The sequence below is a fragment of the Stenella coeruleoalba genome (assembly GCF_951394435.1).
Source record: "Stenella coeruleoalba genome assembly, chromosome: 10".
In the NCBI taxonomy this organism is placed as follows: Eukaryota; Metazoa; Chordata; class Mammalia; order Artiodactyla; family Delphinidae; genus Stenella; species Stenella coeruleoalba.
This window is the reverse complement of record NC_137156.1, coordinates 8,664,339-8,681,033: the sequence shown is the minus strand read 5'-3', so window position 1 is coordinate 8,681,033 and position 16,695 is coordinate 8,664,339. Positions and strand designations below refer to the sequence as shown.

General features: G+C 45.2%; 1 protein-coding gene across 1 annotated transcript in view; it reads left to right on the top strand.

Moving 5' to 3' along the window:
- The window catches only part of ADTRP (androgen dependent TFPI regulating protein), a gene marked incomplete at its 3' end in the record, with an annotated part of 68,392 nt that overhangs the window by 33,251 nt on the left and 18,446 nt on the right, over positions 1-16,695 (top strand). Inside the window, exon 4 of the mRNA XM_079932898.1 lies at positions 9,886-10,001. Coding sequence (XP_079789024.1) covers positions 9,886-10,001 — 116 coding nt within the window. The remainder of the gene's footprint in view (positions 1-9,885; positions 10,002-16,695) is intronic.

Sequence of the window (16,695 nt, the reverse complement as noted above, 5' to 3'; positions counted from 1 at the left end):
AAGCTCCTCTCTGCTCACCACACATTCTCGTCCCTAAAACCAGGGATGCTGGTGCTCACGTCTTAATACCTTTCCTTGATCTTTGACACAAATTTACCACATCTTTTTCTCAAAATATTATCTTCCTTTACCTCCAGACTCTCTGACACTCCTTGTCAACTACCTTTGCAAGATGTTCTTTTTTTGTCCATCACTTAAATCAGGGATTTTCAACTGGGATTGCTTTTGCTCTCCAGGGAACGCATGGCAATATCTGGAGACAGTTTTGATTGTCACAACTGTGGGTGGGTAGGTGCTCCTGGCTTCTAGTGAGTAGAAGCCAAGGATGATGCCACACATCCTACAAGGCAGAGGCAGCCCTCCACAACAAAGAATTATCTATTCTTCAACATCAATCGTTCAGAGACTGAGAAACCCTGCCTTTCACAGTGTTTACTTCTAGATCCTTTATTATTCTTCTCACTCACACACTCCCTTTGGGTCATCTCATCTACTACCACTAAAAAAAGTTCTGCACTCTGCTCCCATATCTCTCTCTCCAGCTAGATTTCTCTTCTGAGCACCAAACTTGTGTATCTACTATCTAACAGAACTTGTTTGATATCCTACAGATGCCCTTTTGTTTTCATTTTGTTTTGCTTTTTGATTCTCAGCAAGGAAAATAATTGTTCATAATTGAAAAAGTAGTCTGTGATTATAGCTACCTGCTTTTAATAAAAGGGAATTAAAATTGACTTTTATTTTGAAAGAACAAAACACAGCTTAGTGACTGCCTATGAGGTATTAAGACAGTTTGGGATGCCACAAAAGCTGATGAGGAGAAACCCTTGAGTCTCTTAGGTGTGAAGGATTTTTATGAAGTGCGTGAAGGAGAAGCAGGTCTTTGCAGTAAATGAGAACTTGTTCTCTTTGGTTGTGGACTTCAAGGGCTCAACCCAGTGCTGCCTACTGCTGTCTAACACTTTCAGAGCCTCCACTACATAATGCTTTAGAACTAACCCAGGCGTAGTGTGAAACCTGTAGGGTTACAGTAAATGTAAGTTGAAATTCATTAATATTTTTTTGAGTTCCAAGACCATATCTTATGGACCTTTTAATTGCCTGGAGTGCTGAAACATAACTGCTTTTCATAAGATATTTGATGGATAGCAAATGAGGTCATTTCCCAAGCAAACTTTTCTTTTGCCTCTAGGCGCCACTCCCATCCATCTCCTCCCTCTACTGGGAAGACCCCCCCCCCCACCAAAACCCCACAGTGAGCTCATGTGCCCCTCATGCAGACAAACCCTAACTCAACCAAGTACACACAACTGGGAAAATCACCAGTGGGCAACTGCCATTCTTGCAGAACAGGTGGTGAGTCCTTCTAGGAATACCCTGATGGGTCAGCAAGGGAAAGCCAGAGGCAGGAAGGAGAAAGTGTGGAAACTGGTCCATCATGGGATCCGTCACATGGAGAATCTGGAACTCTGCCCTGGTGCTTGTGCTTGTAGGGTACTTTCCTGATTCACTGCTTTAGCTCCCAGGGAAACCAGCTGCCTACATATTGAGTCCTTTATTGACATGGAGACAAGATAGCTGAGAGGAGCGGAAGGTGCCCTGAGAGGTGGTGGCTCTAAAGCAAGAGCAGATTCCTATGCTTCTGAAACTTTCTCTTTCTTGAAAAGAACAGTCTCCTTTCTCCAACTCAGAGCAGCTTTCTAGAGAGCTGCCCATCTGTCTATGTCTTAAAAACAAGTCTCCATGTGTGCTCTGTGGAGCCAGGCACAGAAGCACGGAGGAAGCGTGGATTACAGATTGATATAGAGGAGGGGGTACAAAGAAGATACCGAACAAAACCTGGGGAGTTTGTTTACACCTGGCCCAATCTCAGAATGGAGGGCCACAGGCCAGTGCGTCCCAAAGAACAGCCTTTGCTGGATAAAAATTTCCTGACTTCTTCTTCCAGGGCTGCCAACTCCTGCAGGGCTGCAGGGATGGTGACACCCCTTTATTGAGTCTATAGTTTAGTTGCTGTAATGTTGGCACCCAGAGATTGTTCCCAGGAGTCACATTTTCTCACAGGTTTCCCCGTGACCCACAACACCCATTTTCAGATTTGGGGAGCCATCTATAGCCATGACAAAGGGTATAGGTGACTAGCCTGAAGTGGGATTGACTCTGTGGCCCTGCTAACCACGGGCACAGCCCGACATGTGGCTGCCAAGCCAGGTGAGTCTGGCCTGCAGCTGTTGTCTTCTCACTCTGGGACACTGATTATCTTCCCAGGCTATGCAGAGGAACTCTTCTTCCTCTTCTGCCCCACTCCACTGTTTCACTGATTCATTCATTAACGCCACAGACAGTAAGTGGCCAGAGAGGTTAAGCACCGTTCTAAGCACTGGAGATGAAATGGTGACAGCCCTAGCCTCGAGTTGCTTCCATCTGTGGAAGGTTTGGCCGGTGCTGGGTGAACACAATAATGTGACGCTGGGATGGGGACGAGCAAAGGGAGATCCCGCCGTGCCAAGGAAGGGCACCTGCCGGAGGTCCAGATTCTGCCCTGGAGGCAGGGATATCTACCTTGAGCCCTGTAAGGTGAGAAGAAGGTGGAGGGGGCTGAGGAAGGGGAGACATAAGTGTGTGTAATGTACCAGTGGTGGGAAAGGGAACTGTGGGTGGAGGACAGCGTAATCAGGGGCTGAGGGCTGGGTGAAGGCCACAGGATGCGAAGCAGGCCATGGAAATGAAGATGGGACAGGTAACCAGATCACCAGGGGCTTTGCAGGCCATATTAAGGGCTTAATTCTATAATACTTTGTAACACTTAGGTTTGAATGAAGAAGATGGGTCGAAAAGTAGTTATTAATCAGAGGGTGGAGGGGAGTCCTGAAAAAAATAGGAGGTGAAAGCTTTGACCTCAACTTGTTTATAATCTAACTGAGAACAGAAGAAAAAGTACACGAAATTGACAGTGTAAAAGTGAAAACTGAACGTAATTAAGCACAGAAGAGTCTAATGCAAACCAAAAGAGCTGCAGGAAGGACAGGGGAGAGTCAGCATCTAATGCAAGGGCAGGATGTGACACGGGTGTGCCATGCATGTGACACGGGCCCCAGAGGTTGCAGAAGGCGCTGGGTGCTCAGCTCCTGGAGGCAGGATGGTTTTCTTGGTGAGGCTTCTGATCTGCAGTGAAAGGGTGTCAACATTACCACTGACTCTCTGAATTCCTGCAAGCTTTTATATCTCCGTGTCATCAACAGTGTATAATACCTACACTCTAGGCTCTCAACACAGAATAAAATACTGGCTGTTTTATGATGCACAATTAGAGTAAAAACAAACAAAAACTCTCGTGGGGGGAAATGTTATTTCTGGAGTCCCTCTACTGCTCTGATCAGCAGAAGCCTACATAATCATACAATGTTATCTCCTTACTGGCAGAATCCCCTTCAAAATATGTTTTATTATTTTGCCTTCAAATTTTATCAGATATTATCATTTTATGGAACTTAGATCTCTGAAATGTTTTGCTATGGGGACACTGGTGAGAGCACTGCCTACTATTACTGAGTGTTCCCTAAATGAGATGCAACAGTGAAAATTTCTTTGAGGCCTACTTACTAGTGGAAAAACTTAATTTCCCCTTTAAAAAAAACAAAAAAAAAGCAGGAACTGTATACATTCCATCTCTCTCTTTTCACTTTGGCTGTCTGGAAAGAAATTGCTAAAATTAAATCTCGACAGCAGCAACCCAGCAAGCCTCTGGTTGGCGTGTTTCTGTTTCAGTGTTCTCCTGGGTCCTGATGTTCTTTCACGTCTCCTCATGTTAATGTGTGCGCTTTTGGTTGGAAGGCATCTCAAAAGTGTGTGGGTCTGACTGGGAGAGAAGAATTAAAGAAGAGAGTTAGGTGTATGAAAAGAGGGAGGAGTTCTAGGGAAGGAAACAGAATGAAACACCGGAATAATGAGGAGACTGGATTGAGTGGAAGGGGTGGAGCCTGTGGAGATATTGTGGAAAATGGGAGAGAGATAAGATTAGAGGAGTAGACAGTGGACTGAGGCAACAGGGAGCCACAGAAGGTTTTGGGGGGAGTAGTAACATGAAACTTGTTTGAAGAAGGTTGGTCTAATTGCAATGTTGAGTATGGACAAAAATAGAAGAAAGCTAGGGAGGTGATGCTGGGGAAGATAAAAGAATAGACAGCTATGGGAAGCATCTGAGGAGGAAAGTGAATCAAGTTTGGATTGAGAAGGAAAGAAATGAGTCACTGATTACAGCTGGTGTCTAGGGTGTTATTATTACTGGAGAGAGTTAAATTAGAGGAAGGGGTTTGGTGCTTTGGAGAGGCAGGGACAGAGAGGAGAAGAATGGGAAGAGACGGATATATTCCAGACTGCAGGCTCTCAAGAGCCCAGATCTTTCTTTTGTCTTACCCTTAACTGAATAGAATCTAACTCACTTCTTCACCAGGCTGGACACCGTCAAAGCCGACTAGCTTCCTAGAAGAATGCTGCTTTGAAATGTTGGTTAAACTACATATTAACCCAAAGGACAATAGTGTAGCAAGTAAAAAATCACATAGAAAGTTCAGAGATTCAGAAAGTTATCATTTAACCATAAAAGATTCAGAAAGTTATCATTTAACCACCTGTTCGTTTCACATACAAGTTCATAAACAATGGCATTCTTTTCTTCCTCAGCCCAATGGAGCATTCGTTTCTCTTGCCAGGTCAGTAAGACTATTCATATTTCTCCCAACATTTTATTATGAACATTTTCAAACATAAAGCACAGTTGAAAGAATTTTACAGTGAACACCTGTATTGCCTGCCACTTAGGTTCTGCTATTAATAGTTTACTGTATTTGCTTTATCACAAATCTATGCATCTATCCATCCAACAACTCATCTTATTTGTGGTGCGTATCAGAGTAAGTTGCAAACATTACTACTCTTCTGCAATAAATAAAACTATTGGTTTTTGACTTCTGTCCTCTGAACTTTTACCTGACTGGGCTGTGTCAGCCCACCTAGGCAGACTGGAGATCAAAGAGAAGCCTTTGGCTCTTTCTATGGGTGCTTTATCCTCTCAATCCCTCATCCCCAGGTGCTGACTCTTTAATTACAGTGATGCTTAGTCTGTGCACTTAAGTTCCTAGAAAGTAGAAAAGGAAGTTTTTACAAATCCAGTTATCTTCTAAACTCTAGAATTTGAGATGGAAAAGACTCCTGCAGGTAGTGCAGGTGGAAGAGTGAAAAAAAAAGTCCCCTAGACATGTAAGCAATATAACCTGTGTCTACATATCCAGATTACCATATATTGGACTGACTTAAAGCAAAACTGCACCTTTAGTAACATAGCAGGGGCCACAGAGAATACAGATGGTCTCTGCTTTTGGATACAAAATATTCCCAGAAAGACCATCACCACTGTCCCAAACTGTAAGAGTTAGAGGCAGAAACTGCAGTGGGGGAAGTTGGTGAGGAGTGAGGTAAAGTTTTTTAGCTGGTAAATGGATATTATCAAAACCAGAGATTGCCTTACTAGGATTTACAAAACAACTATTACTGCATCTTTTTACTGTGTGTAGTTTTCAAGCTTAAGGAACATGATCCGCCATTGTAATAACAAGCCTGGGTACAATGGCGTGCTATTAAGGTTTGTTTTGCCTCCATTTTCATGTCTGTTGTTGTATTTATGTTTAAGTTTTAATTGATGTTTTGACCATGTGTTTGCCCCGAGGAGGTTTTGTGAAGGCCTTCATCTTTAAATAAATTTTTAAAATGATATATTTAATGTACAGTAAGCAAAAATATCCTCCTTAATGTACCCAGAAGTAAACTCTTGTCCGTGCACTAAAACTTCATGTTAAAATATCTACCCAGTAGCACCATAAACGAACCAAAGACGTTATCTTAGAGACTTGAGAGAAGGAAACTCAGCTTGGGAAGAGCCAGTGTAAGGAATGAATTCTCAGATCCAGGCATTGCCTGAACAGAGGAAGGAAGGAGAAGACTGAAGCAGCTGTGAAGTGGGCAATACTACATAAGCTCATGATTAGGAACAGCACGTGAAGGAGAAAGCCTTGCAATGACCAGCCCGAGAAGGCAAAAGCTGACCTATTTATATCGCTCCACTCAACATAAGAGCTGGTGCAATAAGGAAATGAATCAGAGGAGAGAGGCAGAGAAGTTATTTTAAAGTGTTATCGTCTGATTTTTACAATGTGGAGGCTCTCTGAATTTCTTTCACTGAAGACAATTAAGTGCTCTTGGACCTCCAAGGATCTTAGAGATAAGAGTGTGGCCATCCTCGCCTTCTGGAGTCAGTCTCTGGAGGCTGCACAGCAAGGATGGAAGACTGTCGGCTCCGTGGGTTACCTGAGTGATGGAGGTTTGCCTCTTTCTCAAGAGTCAGGCAAATGCATCTCATGTTAATTTGAGCCTCAGACACAGGGAAGCTGTTTAGAGCAGCTACTTATCTACTGGCATGAGGCTAGTAAAAATAAGTGCTCATTACTTTCTATGTTGCCACTCATATAACCTTATAGGAATTCTCTATGGGCTGGTAAATTGTAGTACTTATCTACAAGGCTGTTTTGCAACCAAGGAATCTACAGGGCAACTATTATACTAACACTTAAATCAATCTTTCATGCTTATAGTTCTCTCTCCAAGATATTCCGATGGAAGTAGGCATCACACAAAGGACAGGAGGAAAGGTGTAATTTAGTAGAAAAGGATGAAAAAAGAACAACACTTTTCCTTTTAACCAATGCTTTCGGAATGAGTATTTAAAGAAAAATCTACCAAAACGATGGCTCAGTTAACAAGGAAAGATAGCTTCCTTCCATCCCCTCTGTTTACACATACTATTGTTTCAGTCCCTGATGTTTTGTTTACTTTGGAAGGAAATATTTTACCCCCTCTGAGATAATTAATTTTTGTCAGCTTCACTGTTTATAAGGGAAACTGAAAAACTGTTAACTGAAATACAGAATGAGTCACTGTTTTCAGTAATTTTTGGCAGCATTCTAATTTGTGTCAATCCCAGCCTAATTATTAGATTTTTTGGAAGCAGAAAGCATATTTGATTTTCCTCTTACTAAATTTTTCCTCCTCTTTTGAAAAATATGTGCTGCCTGACAAAGGTTATATAATTTATATCAACGTGAGGTGAAATACCAGCAGGTTTGAAATACCAGGGGGTTCACTGTGTCATGCTTGGCTCTTCACAGTAGCTCAACATTTAGAAACCTCACAGAATACAATCTTCCTCCTTTCCTCATTCGTACCCCCAGCCCTGGCCAAAACAATGTGATTCTTTTAGAGACCTTTTAGCTGGTATTAAGCCACAGTATATGGCCCATCACTAATGACATCACTGAAGTAAACTTCCCAGAAGCCATCAGGGAGAATTCATTTGGAAACGCAACTGAATGTCACTTGCAAAGGGCAGGCTCCTAGAAGAGGTGACCCGTCATGCATTCCTGAGTTATTTGTTATAAAAGCATTAATCACTGTGAACTCATTTGCTCCTAATGCAAACGCGCTACACTATTCCACAGGAATTCTGTTCCCAATGATCATTAATGTAGAGAACGGAAGCTGCTGTGAGCAGGGATAATAGAGTCTGTCAGGTCAATGGCCAGCATAATGGGGCTGTTAGTGGTTCCTGACAGAAGTCGGACCTTCCTGATAGAGCGACGGTGGGCAGAAAGGCAGGCAACTGTACTGGGTAGACAGCCCCCTACCTGGCCTCCTGAAGTGGCCTCTGGATTAAAGGAGCATCAGTGTCTATCACAGGGTATTGCTAGGGCTCTGAGGTGGCCACCACTGGGAGCGTAGGCACCAGCTGTGGGCGGGAGAGGGACCCATGGGACGGCCACGGGGATGGCCCTGCTCCCACACTCCAGCCGCCTGCAGGCCACAGGCAAGGGTGCAAACAGACACCTGGTGCTGTGGACACCCCAGCCGCTTGCCTCACCCCACTCCACACTGGGCCACCAATGAGGGGAAGGATGAGAATCAAGAACAACAGTGATCATCACAGCTAATGCTCACTGGACGCTCTCCTGGGCTAAGCATTAAGCCCTTTACATGCACTAATCCCAATCCTCGGGGTAGTACCTCTGTGACACGTGTACTATTTACTGCCACGTTTTACAACCGAGGAGGCTGAAGTTCAGACAGATTGAGTAACTAGTCCAGGGTCAGATTCAAAAATACGTGCCCTTACACACCACGCTCCTTTACTGGAGGGAGAGACAGAGAAACTGGAGACTTTGATCCCTAAAATTAGGCCAAAGAAAGATGCAGGATATGACAGTGGGCCTGGAAGTCTTTCCATTGTGTGGTCAACCAGTCAGTATATTCAGGACCAACCTTGTAGAAAGTCTGTAAAAGCTGTGGTTTGTCCACAATGCTCTTCCTCCGAGCTTTGCTTCTAAAATGTGGGTACCCAGGGCCTTCAAGAAGCCTGACTGCTCTGTGCCACTGAACTGCAGGCTCCCTCTGCCCAGTACTGCCCTATATTTAAGACCTGTGCTTCCTCATCCCACCCCTGCTCCATTAAAACTTGTCGCATTTCTTGTCATCAGAGGGTTCTGATCTCCTGACTGGACCCAAGCTAGCACAGGTAGAGCAAGAAGAAGCTTCCACCTCCTTGGATGCCTCTGAGCACCAGACTGGTATGACTGACAGCAAAGGCCAGCCAGAGTCAGTACCCAGGGTTCCAGCAGCACAGCTGGGCATGGGAGCATGGTGACGTGGGCACTGTGACATTCCTAAGCCCCAGCCCCTATTGTAATTGAGGTGCTGACACAGCTGTCTCGGGGCTCAAGAATGGGACTGGGAAGGAGCTTGCAAGTGGAAGCTACGGATGCAAGAGGCTTCCAAGAGCTAAGGAAACTGCGGAGCAGGGATGAAAGAGGAATGATGTAAACGTAAAAAGTATAAAATACTAACACTATGAGATGTTACCAATAAGCACAGAGTGTGGCAGAGGAACTTAATAAATGTGTTTAAGAAAGGAAAGGACATTGCAAAGAGACTCAATTCACCTTTGCCAGATCAGTTCCCAGAACCAAGAGAGGAGTGGGACTCAGAAGTCTTCACACCCAAAAACACCACTATTCCTTGATTATGTCATTTGCAAAAAATCTAGTGTTAAGAGTCTGAAAGATGTGAGAAAACAGATGGTTATAAAGAAGGAGGTGAAGCAGGGAAGGAAGTGGGGGAGAACACAGAGGTTTCAGAGGGAGACTCTCACAGCCCCTACAGCACCCATCACCTGTCGACAGGACAGTTCCACGGTGCCAAGTGCACCGCTAAATGTGTCCTCGGCCTCTCCCCGCACCGAGCTTACCAATACGCACCGTGAGTGTTAGACTACATGGCACAGGATATAAATGCAGCAGAACTGAGTGGGAGAAATTAGCAAGAGGAAAATACAGAGACAGCATCATGGAAGATTGTACTGGCTGTGAACACCATGGACCATGTGAATACAGGGAGAAAAGACACACTCCATACAGTCGAAGCATGAACAGAAGTGTGAAGGGGGAGCAAACATGCCAAGTGCAAAGAATGAAGGAGACAGCCTTGTTCTATGAAGGAGTGTGTGTGTGTGTGTGTGTGTGTGAGTGTGTGTGTGTTAGGAAGGGGGTGATAGCATATTATAAAGAGCCTTGGTAGCCAGACAAAGGAGTCTGGATCAATATGGTAGGCAGTAGGGACCTGCTGTAGGTCCTTGGCATCCAAGGAGTACGATCCAAGCCAGGTTTTGGAAAGTTTCATCTGGTATTTGTGTAAGAAGGTAGACTGGAGGGGAAGAGAGAATTAGGGGTGCTGGAGGCAGCCGGGGCACCTTGGATTGATGATTTGTCGTCTTTTCTCCTGCAGCACACATCTATATTGCCCTTCTCTCTGGCTGAAGTCATCCTCAGGCCACACTGCTATCCACTGAAGAAGAAAAGACTCACCTTGTTGGCTGTTGCTAGCCTTGCTTATGTCAGCAGGTAAGAGTTGCAGAGAGAAAATCAACTGAGACTTGTCATTCCAGACTCTGAGGAATATTCCAGAAGAAGCGCACTGCTCTATAGGAGTGCCTTTATCTTGGGTTAACAGGGATTTTGCCATCTTTAAATTTCAGGAAAGAAGGAACCTTAGTGTTTCCTTTTGATACTCATAGAAACATCAAATGCCCAAGAATACACAGGTATGCGTGCACACACAGAGCAAGTCATGAGTTCCCCCTCCCTCTCATGAAGAATTAATCGTTGTAAAGCTACACATGTTACTTTCCCTAGGAAAACATTAATCTTTGGTTTCATTTGTAATTAACATGTTTGAATGGCTGAATGATCTAAGGCATCTAAATATATTCCATCTAAAAGGGCACTTGACAGGCTGATCAGGCAAGGTTTGGTTCATTCCTGTTGCCTGTATTATTATGGGCTTAGTTGCATCAACATCTGGCACTGGAGCCCTGAAAGGGCATTTGGGCAATTGCCCAGGGGCCTGTAGAACAGCCTAACTGGAGGCATGAGAGAGAATTTAAGTAGCTGGCCTAGATTTCATCATTCAACCACCTGGTGACACTAATTCTCTGGAATTGTGCCCAATGTCTGTAATCAAGGGAAAGTGCTTGGCCTTCCACCTAGCAACTGGAGAACCCCCCCTTTCTACTCTACAGCCTTCACCCCTACAGCATGCTCTTGCTCTACTGGGAGGGGCATGCCAAGCATAATACCTGCAGTTGGAAGCGAATCATGATGTTCCTACTCTAGCCTAGCCTCACATAAGCTTTTCACATCTGCCAATCCGGATAATCCCCCACTCCCTATGTGAGGGGTAGTTTCACTCAGGGCAGTGCTCTGCAGGAGACAGAACCCAGGAAAAGAACGCATTCCAAAGGACTGGTCTCCAGCGGTGCCTGCTTCATGTGCTTCAGCAGCCTCTGTCTTAGAGCCAGTAACCTTTGTGCCCAGAGCTCAGGTGATGGTTCCTGCCTAGCCTTTCCTTCCCTTTTGCAAGGTATGTTCCTCCCACCCTTCTGCACCCTTCTTTCCCCGAGTGCCTAAAGTCGTTTGTGTTTCACCTGTCTTAAAAGAAAGCACTTGTTCAGTAAATCCACCCCAAGACTCAATTGATTTACACTGTTCACTAGCCTGGGGCCTTTGCATTTTAACAAAGGACACTTTTAGAGAATAAGGCATAAATTGGGGACCTACTGGTAGTTGAGGTCTGGAGCACTGTGTTGAGAAGATTCTGAGGCCCTACCAAAAGAGTTGTGCTATCATTTAGCAACTGCCTTTAGCATGTGAATGGAGAGTGGTGGGACATGCGCCATGTATATTCCAAGTCTGGCTTAACCCAAAGGAATAAATCCCTAAAGACAGAATATCTAGGACCTGGGGTCGGGTAAGATATACACAAAAGATATATTTTTTTTCTCTTGTATGTGTTGAGGAGAAGCAGGGTGGTAGCTGGTTGATTATGCACATGAATTTCCATACTCTGTGTTTTTGGTGGGCTTTAATCTGATTTATTCTTTCTTGCCAAGTATAACTTTCAGAGTTCATATATGAGATAGCACTTTTGGTCTATTAATTTTCTTCTACCTAAGGACTTGGAAGTTGATCATCAATCCTCATATCTACCCTTGCTCTTTTCCTCCTCAGAAACCAAGAAGGTAACAGAGCACCTAAGGTGACTGGTATTGGGGGAAAATTGTGGTACCCATAAGGATGAAAAGTAGTGGTCGAGAGGGTCTGGCTCATTGGTGCCTGGGCGTGAGCTCTGACAATGCAGGGAACTGGGGTGCTGGAGAAAGGAAGTGCAGCAAGATGGTCAGGAGTGAACACATCACACGTCCAGTCAATTATTCCTCAGTGCCAGGCACTGTGCTAAGGTATGAGGATATAGAGATGTACAAGACACCATGCTGCCTTTAGGGACTGCCTGGGAGAGAGGAAAGTACAGAAACAATGGGAAGACAGGGTGGTGAGACTCTAACGGGGATAAGCGCAGGGTGCTGGGCGATGTGGAGGACTGGCTTCTTAAAGGAAGTGGTGTCTAAGCTGAGATGCAAAGAATAAGTAGAAATAAGTCAAAAGAGATATGGAAAAGACCTTCAGGCAGAGGGAATAGCATCTGTGAAAGGCTGGAGGAGCTGAGGGCGTGGCTGAACTGTAGGACGGGGAGAAGTTAGTGAATTTGGACTTTGAAAATGAGGGCTTTTCTATGCAAAAGTTATAAGCAGAGAAGTGAAATAACATGGCTTATGTAAGAAAGATGATTAGAAAGATGATGCTGGCTGAAGTACGGAAATTAAAGAGGAATCAGACAGGGAGATCAGTTGGTGGCATTTGTGGTAACTCAAGAGAGTTGATGTTGGCCCACAGATGACAATATCAATCAATCTGCAAAGAGTCAGAGAGGGTGGGTGGTGGAAGGCAACTCAGAGGTCATCCAGCTTCGGAGACCTGAAGCCCCACTGGGCTAAATGACGTGTCCAAGGTCACGTGGCCGGGGAAAATGAAAGCTGAGACTTAACTCAAGGACTTCTATTTCCAAATCCAGTTCTCTTTTCCATGTATTCAGATGGTCAGGTATTTGTTCAGCTCCCTGTTTGTGTAAAACACACTCTGCTGAATGCTGAAGGGGTGAGAACGCAAAACAGCTTTACCATGATCTCTACAGTCTAAATGCTTTCACCATGTTGCTCCTTCCAGCTCTGTGCTCTGATTGTATGTTACAGTGATGTAATGGGGCAAATGAAGGGAAGGGATGGAGAGCTATCACTAGCAGGAATGTGACTGGGTAGACCCTGGCAGGGAGCTGAAGTGGTTTGGGATTTGGACTTTCTTATCACTAGTGAAGTACAGAGTCAGCGTTCTGTCCAGTAGGGCCTCATGTTTGCTGGAGTGAAGCAAATACACCTGTACGCAGGCGTTTTATGCTGCCCTATTGATTGAAGCTTCCCTCCCTGTCCGTTGCCTAATTAGGGGAGCTCAGACTCCTTGCTGCCAGCTGCCTCTACCCTTACACAATACTCTGGGGGCACAGGCACCTTCATGGCCACGGATGGTCAGCAACAAGTTCCACAAGCTGGGGATGTCCATGGAGATATTTTAGGGAAGCGGCTATAGGTCAGCTGTTAGGCATGCCAGTTTGGATGCTCAAATGGGGAAACAGCATAGCAGGAATGAGGTAAAGAATACAGTCCCGGGCCACAGAGAGCGTGAGAAACAAACATGAGTCAAAAAAACGGCAATAACCCTGAGCTGGAGAAGTACTTCACTGCTGGAACCATGTTACAGTGACCTAAAAATATCCACCGAGACCATGGGGACCGCCTCATATGTGGCACTTGCTTTTTATTATTTATCAGATTGCAAAATTGGAGGGCTGGCCCCTAAGCGGGAAAATAAAGCTTTGCAAAGTAGTAATAACTGTAAATCTTTCGTTTCCTTTGGAAAGCATTAGTCATCTATATATATGGTAGCTCACTTACTCCCCGCTTCTCTCTCACCCCAAAACACATCGCCTAGCTCTTCCTAAGGAGCAGGAAAATAGAAACGTTCCTACTGCTGGCTCTTACTCATTCTTTTATTGAACAAATATTTCCCCTAACACAGGGCTGGTCCTGCTGGGAAAAGCAAAGTTATATAAGGCCAAGCCCCAGCCCGTAGGGGGTTTGTACCTCGTAAGTGGAGATGAGCCATGCATACAAATTATAAGAACATGAGATAGGAAGGAATAAAATGTCATAACAAATACGAGGTGCCAAAGGGAACACAAGGAGGAAGCAGTTACATCTGACTGGGCAGCGTGGGAAGGACTTCATGAAAGGTGTCACTGGATCTGGGCCCTGAAGGACTGGCTGGATTGGAGCAGCAAAAACTGGGAGAAAGCGAACACTGCACAATCGCAAAGCCAGGGGGCACACATCACGTTGAAGCAATGGCTAGCAATTCACTTTAGCTGGACCTACTAGTGAAAGAGACGAACAGGAAATCACCCTGAAACTGCCCGCTCACAGAGTCCTGCAGGCAGCAGGCTGGAGGAGGCTGGACATGGTACAGACAATGTGAGGTGTGTTTGCTGCTGTTGTTTGTTTGCCATGGAGGTAGGAGTGAGAATTCTTAGTAACATGGCCAGACAATTATGCTTTAAAATGACTATCTTGACAATAGTGCTTAAAATAGATTGAAGTGGCAAGACATGGGAAGCACAACAGAATAAAGCAACACACGAATAAAGGTTAGCCGGGATGCTCGTAAGTCATCTAGTTCAATCACAATGGTTTATTCTTCATCCACGGATATTTCATAGCTCCAGTGTCATCCCATATCTGGATGCTTGGAACACCCTTCTGCAGGTGGTCCAGTCCGCCAGGACCTCCATCTCTAAAATATTCTAATAATCCAGTGAGTGCTCACACATGCCCATGTAGTACACAGTCCTGAGAATCACTCTCCCACACAGACTGTAAAGCCACAATACCCAGTCTCCTGGCTCCAGCACCTCCACGGGGCTTGCTTTAAGGTTAGCATGCCTCCCCCGCTGCTGTCACTGCCAACAATGCCACTGCCCATTAGTCTCCTACGTTGGTGCAAGTAGAACAATGCTACTGGCTATTGCAACAGCCCCAGTTGGCCTGCAGTGCACCACCGCCTTGCTCTTGGTAGACCAGAAATCAGCTGATGCTGTATTTGTCTCTGCTAGCGTGTAAGGTATTGCATGCCAAGTGCAAGTATCATACAGATATACAGCTGTAACCCAGCCTGGGGAAAGATATTTTTAAAGTCACCTCTCGATAGCAGTTCCAATGGGGCAAGAGAGATGATTTCTTTCTTCTATTCTATGCTCACTCAGGTGAGGCCCCAGAGCAAAGCTGCCTGGACACCCCAAGTGTAATAACCCTCTAAATTCGTGCACCCGTTTACACATGCACACTTACACATATACACATCTTACGCCCAGAAGCCATTAGAAACTGCCAGAGGGGCAGATTCAGCTGAGTTCCAGGACCAGCCACCTTGTTACATGCGGTACCAACAACCCTCTCCTACTACCACTAGCGCACTATGTGAATTCACCCCCAGAGCCACTGTTGCCCTTTCCTGAAATATGACCTTAGTCTGGGACCATCTAGATGGCACCATTGTCTTACAACCTAAAATCTTAGTGGGGATCAGAACCCCAGCCTCATTTTCCACAGAAGGACTCCCTAGCCCTCATGTAAATTAATATATGAAAATAAACATGAAGATGCCACACAACTTCCCCTATTATCAGTATCTGGGGTCCAGGCCAGCCAGCATGCAAACTGAAGAGGGGTGGAGGTGGAGGGCTAAGAATGGAAATGCTTATCTACACTTTTCATCCTTCCTGCCCAAATCTCAGCTACCCAAAATGCCTGTTACACAAGTTAGAAATAAGAAGAGCCTGCAGAGGGATATAGCTGTACAATTAGGAATGAGGGACATACCTGAGACACATTGTTGGTGTAACAGAATAGGTTTTATGGATTAATTGGTGTGTAGTGGGCAAATGAAAAGGGAACATCAAGGATAATTCTCAGAATTTTCAGCTGGTGGATTGGGAAGATGGTGATTCCATTAATGTGAGCATCCAATTAACTACAGTTTGGAAGGCTACTGGTTACACGTTCCAGTTTTCAGAGGCTGCAGTGTTCTTGGCGGGTCAGGCAGCTGAGACCTGTCTATAGAAGCCACAGCTAACAGCAGTTAAAAGGAACCATAGGTGCTGGTAGTGCCACCCAAACAGACATTTATTTAAAACTAAAGAACCTGCCATGTTCCTAGCATTTGGGAAACAGATGCACATAATAGATAAAATCCCAGTCCTTACAGAGCTTCCAGAAGCTCTGGAGAAAGACAGTCAGATATGCAACAAGGGTAAACTCATGGTAGGGGAAGCACATAACAACCTAACCAAATGTGGGTTGTGGGAAGAATGGTCAGGAAATTTTTTCTGGAGAAATTAACTTTTAAGCTGAAATTCAAAGCATGAGTAAGATTCAGCCAGGGACAGAGCAGGAAGTATGTCCTAGGAAGGGTAAAGGCAGAGGTGTTTCAAGCAGAGACAACAGCATGGGTGAAGACCAGAAGCTGCAGAGCTGGGTTCATTCAAGAAACAGAAAGGGTTAGACTGCAGATCTGAGACTGGAAGGGTGAATGGGTGGGCAGGGCAGGGCCAGGTAGGCCAGGGGAAGGAGCTAGGGTATTTTCTAAAGCAACGTGGATCCACTGGAAGCAGGGGAGCACCATGAACGATTTTTTTCTTTTAGAGAGATTATTGGGTTACTGCATTGTGGAAAGTGGATTGATGTGAGCAAGAAAGCCCAGTGAGCAGACGATTATAGAAACCTATAGGAGATGAAGGAGCCTGGATTGAGATCATGAAATGAGTGCACTGCAGAAATTTTTTTTTTTTTTTTTTTTGCTGTACGCAGCCCTCTCACTGTTGTGGCCTCTCCCGCTGTGGAGCACAGGCTCCGGACACGCAGGCTCAGCGGCCATGGCTCACGGGCCCAGCTGCTCCGCGGCACGTGGGATCTTCCCGGACCGGGGCACGAACCCGTGTCCCCTGTGTCCGCAGGCGGACTCTCAACCACTGCGCCACCAGGGAAGCCCCCACTGCAGAAATATTTAAATATGATTCCATAGGATCATATATGGC